This window comes from Oryzias latipes, chromosome 24 (assembly GCF_053564925.1).
Source record: "Oryzias latipes strain Hd-rR chromosome 24, Olatipes_Hd-rR_3.1".
In the NCBI taxonomy this organism is placed as follows: domain Eukaryota; kingdom Metazoa; phylum Chordata; class Actinopteri; order Beloniformes; family Adrianichthyidae; genus Oryzias; species Oryzias latipes.
The window spans coordinates 24,350,035-24,359,996 of NC_136260.1; the positions used below are offsets into that span (position 1 = coordinate 24,350,035).

The 9,962-nt window shown below is 49.9% G+C and overlaps 1 protein-coding gene across 2 annotated transcripts; it reads right to left on the minus strand.

The window, feature by feature from the left end:
• tdrd15 (tudor domain containing 15) lies at nucleotides 1–9,468 on the minus strand. 2 transcript variants are annotated; one of them, XM_011493002.4, is made up of 5 exons: nucleotides 9,304–9,468; nucleotides 8,304–8,355; nucleotides 607–5,572; nucleotides 457–529; nucleotides 1–287 (listed from the first exon to the last, which is right to left on the minus strand). In XM_011493002.4, exons 2-4 carry the CDS (start codon nucleotides 8,333–8,335, stop codon nucleotides 458–460), a joined length of 5,070 nt encoding a protein of 1,689 aa, XP_011491304.1. In that variant the 5' UTR covers nucleotides 8,336–8,355; nucleotides 9,304–9,468; the 3' UTR covers nucleotides 1–287; nucleotide 457. The 2 variants fall into 2 exon arrangements, with proteins under 2 accessions (XP_011491304.1, XP_011491303.2); XM_011493001.4 differs by having other exon boundaries at nucleotides 1–273; nucleotides 9,304–9,465.
• Nucleotides 9,469–9,962: the final 494 nt, after the last annotated feature.

Consider the following 9,962-nt stretch of genomic DNA (forward strand, 5'->3'; position numbering starts at 1 on the left):
GAATGTGTCACACAGCCTTTATTGTTCTGTTGTATTTAGAAATGAACATAAACAGAGTGATATTCACTCATGAAGAGCCAAACTTTTAACTTAAAACAGAAAATTTAAGCTCAATTGAAATGATAGTGTTTTATTTTGAAGGGGAACGATCACCCCTTCCTGTAGGCCGTGAGTCTGCTGCCATCAGTTGAAGGAGGGGCTAAAGGTGAGCGTGGAGGCGTGGCCCTAAAGGCGGCGGTCTGCCCGTCACATGATTGGTCACAGAAACTTGTCCTGATGAGGAAAATCTGGATGAAAGATTTGAGGTTTTTACCTATTTTGGTAAAATTCAGAGTTCTGGATATTTGAGTTTCAAAAAGTTTACTTGGTTAAAAAAACGACTAAATGTCATCAAAGTGAATTTTTCCATCCCGTTTGGGTTTTGAGGATGAAAGCAGCAGAGAGGAGCGTTCCTACCTTACAGCGGCGTGGGGGGGTCATCCGTCTTCATCTCCACCTCCTGTCCCTCATCTTCAGCAGAAGCTGGACTCTGAGGAAGAAGATGGGAGCAGCTTCATTGGTTGATGGCGCCGTGGGGCTGAGACGGCGTTCGGTAGGACCACCCACCTGGTTCTGGAGCGCCAGGCCAGCGTTCTCCAGCTCGGTGGCGGCGTGGACGCCATCAGCAACAACATCCACCCCCCAGCGGGAGCCCGACAGACGCTCTCTGAAGAAGATCTGGAGGTTCTTCTGACACACGAGCTCCTTGAAGAAGAGCGCCGCCTCCTCGGACCAGCGCCCAGCAGCCGCCCTGACTCCCCTCAGGCAGCAGGAGAGGGTCAGCCTGGGGATCTTGGAAAGCTCCTCCGGGAGCTTCTTCAGCTCGGACAAGCGCTGGAGCGGCACACACCGCTGGTAGCCATAATCCACCAGGTCCAGGATCAGGGCGGAGTCCGTGCCGACAATCTGAGTCCTGCACCACCTCTGCTCCGCCTGAAACAAGCAGCAGGATCCCGGCAGGGCGTCCGAGAGAGGCGGCGCCGCCTCCACCAGCTCGTCCAGCAGCAGGGACACCTCCACCATGGAGAGGAGCCACCCGTCCAGGGCCACGCTGAAGTCGGAGGGCGTGGTGACGGAAGCCGCCACGCCGGCGTACGCTCGGTCTGTTTCAACGGGAGCGGTGTGGAGGGGCTGGGGGGCCGCGGGACCTTCTTCTGAGAACGATTCAGCCAGAATCTCCTCCTCTGATGCTTTGGCGTCCTCCTCACAGAGCAGCAGCTCCTCTTCTGCTTTGGGGTTCCACGTTTGCGTCCAGGTTCCTTCAACCCCACACTGGGGGGTTGTGCTGACGGCGAGGCGCGGGAGGCCACGCCGCTGCTGCTTGGCGGGTCTTGTAGGATCCAGAAGGAAAAGGTCTTCATCCGCGTTCTGCAGACAGAGGCTGTTCTGCACCTGGACCCCCCCATCCAGACGCTCTGACTGGACCTCCTGGAGTCCAGCGCTCCGGCCCGACAGAACCATCCCAGGTTCTGGGTCTCCAGCTTTGATGGTTGATGCTGGAAGAGGTTCTGTGTTCTGGAGCTCTTCTTCACACACTCCTGACTGCTCTGCAGGTGAACCTGGGGGGCGTGTCCTATTCTGACATTCACTTTCACCTTCAGGTTCATCCTTCGGATCCAGAACCACCACGCGGACCTGCCACTGAAGTCCGCTTTGACAAACAAATTCAACCAGAAGTGGCGTCTCCAGCATGGCGTCGGCGAGCGCAGCATCACCTGTGTAGGTGTTGGCGTGCAGCAGCGAGCACGCCACGCTCAGCCTGTGCTGGCGCCGATGCTCCTCCGGCAGAGCAAAGATCTTCTCCCTGCCAACCGCTGCAGAGTTCCCGTAGTCTATGAAGTCCACGCCAAAGGAGCCGCCCTCCCGGCTCTGCACCACGGAGCGGTACAGAGCGCCGTCCTCCACGAACTCGGCCAGCACCATGTCGCCGTTCCTCACACAGGAAACGGGCGTCAGGGAGTCCCTGACGGCGTCCGAGTTGAGATCTTCCTCCATCTTCCAGATGGCAGCCTGGTCCTCAGAGAGCTGGAGGAAGAAGCTGCTGACGGAGGTGAAGAAGGAGGTGAACGCTCTGGCCCTGAACCCGGGTCCAATCTTCTTGTTGATCACAGGCGTTACCGGAGGGCGCCGTTCCTCCTCGCCGTGACTTTGCTGTGGTGACAGAACTGGTTTCCGTGCTTGTTTGGCGTTGGAGGAGCTCTTCGTCCTCTTCTTGCACTCTCCCTTGTCTTCAGCCTTCTGCAGGTCTTTGGTCTTGTCCTCCCACAGCGAGTTTCTGGAGGCTTTGGCGGCAGGCGGCGTGTTCCTCCTCTCTGGATTCCTGCCGTTTCTTCTGGAATGGCGTTTTTTGTTGTTGCAGGCGTTTGTCAGAGCGGCTGGATTGAGTGACAGCTTGGCGAGCAGCTCTCTGACCTTCTGGTTAACGTGGACGTTTCCATCATACAGGTCCACGTCAAACGAGCCGTCTTTCCTCCTCCCCGTCACCACGGCCGTCATGGACCTGTCCAGAGCCGCGTCCATCAGCCAGCCTTTGGCGTCTGCGCACAGAGGGCGGTTGGACACTGCCACCAGGTTACACTTCAGCGCCTGCATGGGCGTGTCCAGCAGACACCTGCAGGCCGCAGGAATAGCTGCGATGTTGTTTTTCTCACAGATATACGTGTTTCCATAGTCCACAAAAAACACAAAGACGTACGGCGGCGCCGCAGCGCGCAGGACGGAGCATCTGTACCATTTCCCGTCCAGATATTTGGCCAGACACGGCTTCTTCTGGACTCCGTCCCAGCCGCTCGGCTGCCCGCTCTCGCACAGCACCGTTGTGACTCTGTCCAGCTCCTTCATGGCGCCCGTGTTGTTGCCCAGCTGGCAGTAGAACTCTCTCTGACTGCTGACGTGGGTGACGTAGACCCGCTCTCTGTTTCCAGCGCTCAGGCCAAACGCGGAGTAGACGAAGGACTCCGGACACACTGCGGCCGTCGGTTCTGATCCGTCTCCGGTCGGGCCGAGCTCGGCCAGCCTGCTGTTCACAGACTGCCGAGTGAGGGTGTTGTAGAGCCGCACCACATGGCACGGCCCTTCACCTTTGACCTTTAACACACACACCAGCTGACACTCCAAGTGTTCGGGACCGTCGAGCACAAAGGTGCGCAGCAGGTCAGCGCCGTCCGGACCGTCACGGCTGAGCGGGCGGTTCAGGCTGCAGCGGAAAGCTTGTCCTTCCAAACCAACGAATTCCAGCTTCAGTCCCTGAAGACGGTCCGCTGTGACCTGGAGGGTCGGACCCCAGTCCACAAGCATCACTCTGAAAGCATCCGTCTTTTGCTCTACCACCGCCCCTCTGTACCAGCGGTCATCCAGAGGGGACCTGACCACACAGCACCGATCCCCCGGCTGGAAGGGGACCGTGTGCTTGTCGTAGTACTGCTGAATTTCTAGCATCAGTTCCTCCAGAGCAGGAGCCGTGACTCGAGGCTGACACCAGAACTCTGACAGAGAGCTGATGTGAGAACAGCACACAGGAAACTGGCTGCCAGGCTTCAAACTCAACGCCGTGAAGCCGGCGAGGCCTTTAACGTGCTCAGCGCCGTTTTTAAAGTGGTTCCTCCCGACATCCTCGTGGTAGGTGCGGGCCGTGGTGGCGCTGGGCCCAGACCCTTGGTTTTTTGGCACCATGGAAATGTAGTGGGCTAGCTTAGAGGAGGTGAGAAGCTCAGCGACGCTGGCTGGACTTCCTTTCCTAAAGAGGTCTACGATCACTTTGTGTTTTCTTATTTGGACCACGTGGACCTGCAGGGTTCTGCCCATCACAGCTTCTCTGAAAAAGTCACATGACTCTGTCGTCCAGAAGTCGTCAGTAGGAACCACGTTATCTAGACCACAACAGACGGCAAAAGCGGGTCTGCTGGAAAAAGTCTCTGGGAGGTTCTTGATTGCGATGTGAGGAACCTTCTCGATGTTCCCATAATCGATGAAGAGAACCTCGGCTCCGTAGCTGAGGTTGTTCAGCACCACGGCTCTGTAGAAGTGCATGTCCGCCTCGTACAGAGCACAGCACATGGCCCCCCGCTTGGGGTCCACCAGGACGTCTTCACACAGCTTCTGTTTTTCATAGTGCTCCTTCATTTTTGCCGCCATCTCCTGACAGGCGTCGCGACCGCTGGCTGAGACCACCCAGAAGTTCTCTGGGTCTTTGGCGAACTGGACGTAGCCCTCAAAGGCCGAGCCGCCCCGTATCTTCTCCTCTGCCAGCGTTTGGCTCAGGAGATCGCACATGACCGACCCATCAAACTCGGCGCCCTTTGGGGGTGGGAGGGGCCTGGCTTTAGAGCTTGGCTCCTCCGGAGGCTCTGGGTCTGTCGACAGATCCTCTTTGACCCCAGTTATGGTGACTGTGTACAGAAACGGCTCTTTCTGGAAACCGCCGATGTTCACCGTCAGAACTCCACCGAGAAGTCCCGCCCTGAACGCTTTTTCGTCCCGGTCGGTGACGGCGGCGAGTCTGCAGGGGAAGGCCAGGGGGGCCGAATTAAAACCAAGCGCAGGCAGCTTGTGGACGCTGTCGGCTCTGACTGTTTCAAAGTATCCGCAGTCGATGAAGAAAACTTTAAGGTGAGATGGGATGGGGGCGGACAGAAGGAAACCTCGGTACCACTTCTCATCTTTTCCTTTCACTGCACACAGTTCATCCAGGCTCTGCTGGCTCTTCTGCTCACGGTCACACGAGGCACCTATCTGACTGGACATTTTGCTGAGATCCGCCTCTGAGCTCACCATCCGACAGTAAAACAGGCCCATGTTGAAAGCAGCTGTAACCCGCACTTCAGCCTCAGTTCCACAAGCTAACCTGGGCCCGCAGAAGGACAGGAAGTCTCTGTACCTCTGCAGGAGGGGTCGAACTCTCTGCTTCCCACTCAGGGGGTCGGACTTTTGAACAAATTCTACGTCTGTGAGCATCTCAACCAAACACAGGAAGGTATCTGAGTCCACGTGCCGCCCAAAGCCATGCTGGACGAGGTCACGGTTGATTTCGGGAGCTTCCAGTAAGACGACGTGGTGAGGAAGAGTCCCGTGAACAAAGCCTGTGAGGTTTCGGCCAATCAGGTTAGAGAAGAACTTGTCCACCGAAGACTGACAACAGCTCTGAAAGAGCAAGACATCTGCCAGAAACCCGCAGATCAGTTTTGGAGGCAAAGAGAGCAGCTCCTCTGGGCAGGACGATATGCGGGAAACGTCAACCGTCACGACGTTCCCCTCATCTATCAGGAGAACGTCGTACGAGCTCTCCTCTCTGTTCTGAACTCTCCCTCGGAACCACTGAGCCGAGTCCCTGTCCTCCACCAGGCAGATCTCACCGACGTCCACAGCAACGTGGGTCTTCGGGAACCGCTGGATTTCTGCGGTCAGGGCGCAGTAGTCCGCCTCACACGTGCTCAGGTACTGGCCCTGGAAATGGATCAGAGCCGACTCAGCGTCCCAGTCCAGGTGAGTCAGCTTCAGGTCAACCAAGGAAGCAGATGAGCCCGAGTCATGTGACCTGCAGGTACAAGAATGACTGCAGTCAAAGGCGTCTGACATCATTCATTAGAACAGGATTCATCTGAATAAGAGAAATTCAGCAAACATTGAAATATGTTTCTGTCCAAATTTAAGATCAGACAAAAACATAAATACAGTTTTTATTTTTCTTCTTCAAAGTCTGAATCTGTCTTTGTTTTCTTTTCCATCTTCTGTCTTTGCTCTGCATTCAAATTCACATTAAAACAAAGCACTATTAATTATTGTGTGTCACATATAAACCTGCGCCACTCACAATAAGTTGGGGATATGGATAAAACTGTGGCTGCCGTGTAAACCGTGTGATTTGGGGGATGGGGGGTTATTTTGTAGTGACAGACACACCTCCCTTAGTGCTTTCCACACGATGGTCTCACTCCTTAAAGTGTCTTTAGGGCTGGATATCACCAAATATTAATAATTATTATTATTTACACCAAACATTTACAGAATCAACTCGATTCTGAACAAGGTTTACACATTTAGAGTTATAGAAACACAATACGATACAGTTCATACAGCAAAATTACAAAAAGGAGAAGATCCAACAGAAATGTATGTATGTGTAGCCTAATGCTAGCCAAGCGCTAGCATTAGCCGTACTATGGGAAATTCCATTATATGTTAGCATCAAGCTAGCAGACGTTCCCTTCACTGCAGTTTTGCGTTACGTCACTGGAAAAGGAAAGGCACAAACAATCGATCTCCACTTATATGGATCAGGTATTGATTTAAGTTCCATCAATTTGAATCAATCAATTTTATCAACCCAGCCCTAGACTGTGTCTGACTTATTGGCCCAAAACCTTCTAAAAGAAAAAAACCTCTTCAATGTCTATGAATGTTAGCATTCTGTTTAGTCAGTCAGTCATTCAAAGTTCATCGCTCTAACGCCATGAACATGAACGGACGAGCCGCTCCACCCGACCACAGAACCTTCAGGTTGGTAGCAGACAGTCAGGTGTTGCATCGGCAGACTTGGATCACGACTCAGAACTACTGTCAGAGCTTGTGACCGACCCAGGAGTGGAGCCCCGCCCCAGTGACGGACCACCATGACCAGAACCTAAGGACCTTTGACCTCAGACACGGTTTAGCAAACGCCACACAGCTGCAGGCTCGTTTTCCAGATGTGAAGGGTACTCAGGTTTCTAAAAAGACCAATCACAACCGACTCCACCCCTTTGACTAGAATGACAGACGACCGCTTCAGGTGACTCCACCCACACCAAGACAGCGCCGTGAACGCTTGCAGTACAGACCATGTGACCTGGACCATGCAGCAACGGTCTACCAACATGTTCACCAATGAGGGTCGGGACACAGAAATGATGGTCATCAGCTTTGCTGGAGAAGGCGAGGTGACCGATACACCGAGGTCCACATGGTCTCCAGGGTTATTTGGTGGAGGAGGAGCAACAGTCTGGACAGGCATCACCCGGTTATTGTTGACGCTCTTATCCCAGAATTGTCACAGCTGGACTTCAGGAAGTGGGAGTGGCTCATGGTACGGCCAGCAATGACCCCTGACCTGAACCCCATAGGCCCGTCTGGGACCAGCTGAAGCAGAGACTGGATGATTGGACCCCCAAGTGACCTGCAGAACCGCATGTAGCACTTGTAGGAGAGTGGAACTCCTCAGAACAACATCATGAGGTTAGTGAGGAGCAGGAAACGTCGCCGTCACGCTGTCATTGCATCAAATGACACATATCAAACTAATGAAAATGGTGCTTCTTCTCATTCATTATTAGTCAAATCAAAGAAAAGTTACATTTTTCATTAAGATTCAGACCAAATAGGAAAGACATGACAATAAAAACATCCACAACTTGTTTTGAGTCTACATGTGGCACACACAGTTCTATGTTCTGGGTTCTCTTTTCTTAAGCTCTGTCATCTCTCTTTTACTTGTGCTTGTTTTTGTGTGTTTTATTATGAGGGGCTTATTTAATGATTTTATTTCATATCTGGGGTTTGTTTTTATTGTATTCTTGTTTGTTTTTTATGGAAAGCACCTTGAGCTGTCTGTTTGACATGAAAGGTGCTTTATAAATAAAAGTAATTTGAATTTGAATTATGTAAACCACATGTGTCAAACTCAAGGCCGGGGGCCAAATGTGCCCCCCCCCCATGTTATTTCATGCGGCCACGAGAGCATAAAGGTTTTTAATTTCTTAAAATAACATTTTTCTTTAGTTGATTACATATTCTTCATGTGTAGCTGTTGTAATTATTCAGTGTTTGCAGACAAATTGTTGTCATCAGACCATCAGTTGCATGTGAGGCTGTGTGTTACACTATAATACATGTTCTTTCTAACTCAGTTTGATGTTATTTGTCTTTATTCACTTGGACAGTTTGATCCTTCATTAACAGAGTTATGTGGGTTTTATTAAGTGAACAAAATTTAAAAGCATTTATGCTAGAATAACAAGCAAACATCTGTTTTCTATGTAACTTTAATTGTCACTTTAAAATGTTATAATACATAATAATGATTTTTTTAACATTAAGGAGTAGTTATATTCGTTTTTCATTACATTTAGTTCAGTGTATAAGTTATTTCTGGTCCTTTGAGGACAGCTTTATGCTGACGTGGCCCCCAGTGAAAATGAGTTTGACCCCCCCTGATGTAAGGCATAGGAACAGATGATGAAATCATGCTTCATTCAAACATTTCTGCCTTTTTCTCCAGTGGTTGTACTTACATTTCATGACAGGAAATGGGCGTGGACGGCATTGTGATCAATCTGGAAATAGCTAAAAAAGTTAGGAACAAGAAGTAAAACTATCAGTTACTCAATCACAAATGCAGAAATGCACGTCTCTCTGTGCATTTTAACAGGAAACATGAACACATGTTCTGTCAGTTATGGTGAGAACTGGCTGCGTGTTTGGTTTTTCATCCTGATACGAAGAAGAACCAGAAATATGGAATTATTACAACTGAGTTAAGAGAGGAAAAACAAACAGAACCAAACACAGCAATGCAGCCTAACCCTAAAAAGTGTTCATACTTGTAATGAGAGATTTGTGTGTCTGTATGTGTTACACATCTGTAGAATAGAAATGTGTTGGTCTGTGAAGCCTTTCATAATTACTAGAAAAATGGTCATAAAAATGCTTTTAAACGTCCTGCGCACATCCGAGCCATTAATAATCCCAATAATGTCAACACTGGAGCTGAAGCTACGATGTTAAGAGATGAAACGTAAACTGGACTTCTGTCTTCGTTTTCAACTACGAAACAAAAAAACTCAACAGTTGTGAATCTGCACCAACACTTTATTTTGGAATGTCGTTCACTTCCGGTGGGAGTAGTCCTGCGCATTCGGCTTTTTTAGCTTATAAAATTAAAACCCAACATTATTCTACATTTCAGAGAAATACATTGTGCCTGAAATCAACGATCCCCGACGTCGCAAAAATTCATTCTGGAAGTTACTATGGAGCAAGTATCCGAGTACTCGGATACTCGTTACAGCCCTAAGAGATTACTACTGACGGATGAGACTCACAGAACCAGAGATTACTGCTACACACATTAAAATGGTAATTCACGGAACTTTTTTTTATTCATAAAAATATTTTAATGATTTATTTCAAGAGCCCCGCCCCCTCGTCTCTCCGGTTTCCCGCCGGTAAAGCTACTAGCAAGTATGCTAGCTTTTGTCGCTTGTACGTTTTAAAAAAAAAAGTCAAACTCACCTCATGACAGGAAATTTCAGTGCAAACCGAAGAACTTTGTGAACTCTGTACTTATGAAATGGTTAGACTTTTGTAAGATTTCGCGCCACTTTAATTCGCTTCAACTACTCCAGTCTAGCGAACGCTACCAGGTGCGCGCGCATCTATCACCTCCTCAGGCGGACCGCTGCTGCCCCCTGCTGGCGGTTTTTATGACAGGAAATTTTACAGCAGCCGCGCATGCGCTTGGTGGATGTGAACCACAGCAAAAAGCAGAACTGAACCTTCTGCAGCTCAAAATGTTTGTTTTCACATAAATAAAGATACAAAAAAATTTTTCATTTCATTTTTCTTTTTATTTCTACAAATCAACAAAACCAAAAGAACGTGCACAAGTTCTAATACAGTGGTAATAAAAGGGAACAGAACGTATACAATTCTGTTTCCCTGCCCTTTACACTTTTCTGGACTGAGAGGTCTGAGGTCTTTCCAGGTATCTGTTGTAGCCATTCCTCCAGCTTGGGGGTTACTGCCCCCAGTGCTCCAATTACCACAGGCACCACTGTCACCTTCACTTTCCAGGCTTTCTCCAGTTCTTCTCTGAGTCCCTGGTATTTCTCCGTATGTGTGTGTGTGTGTGTGTGTGTGTGTGTATATATATACACACACACACACACACA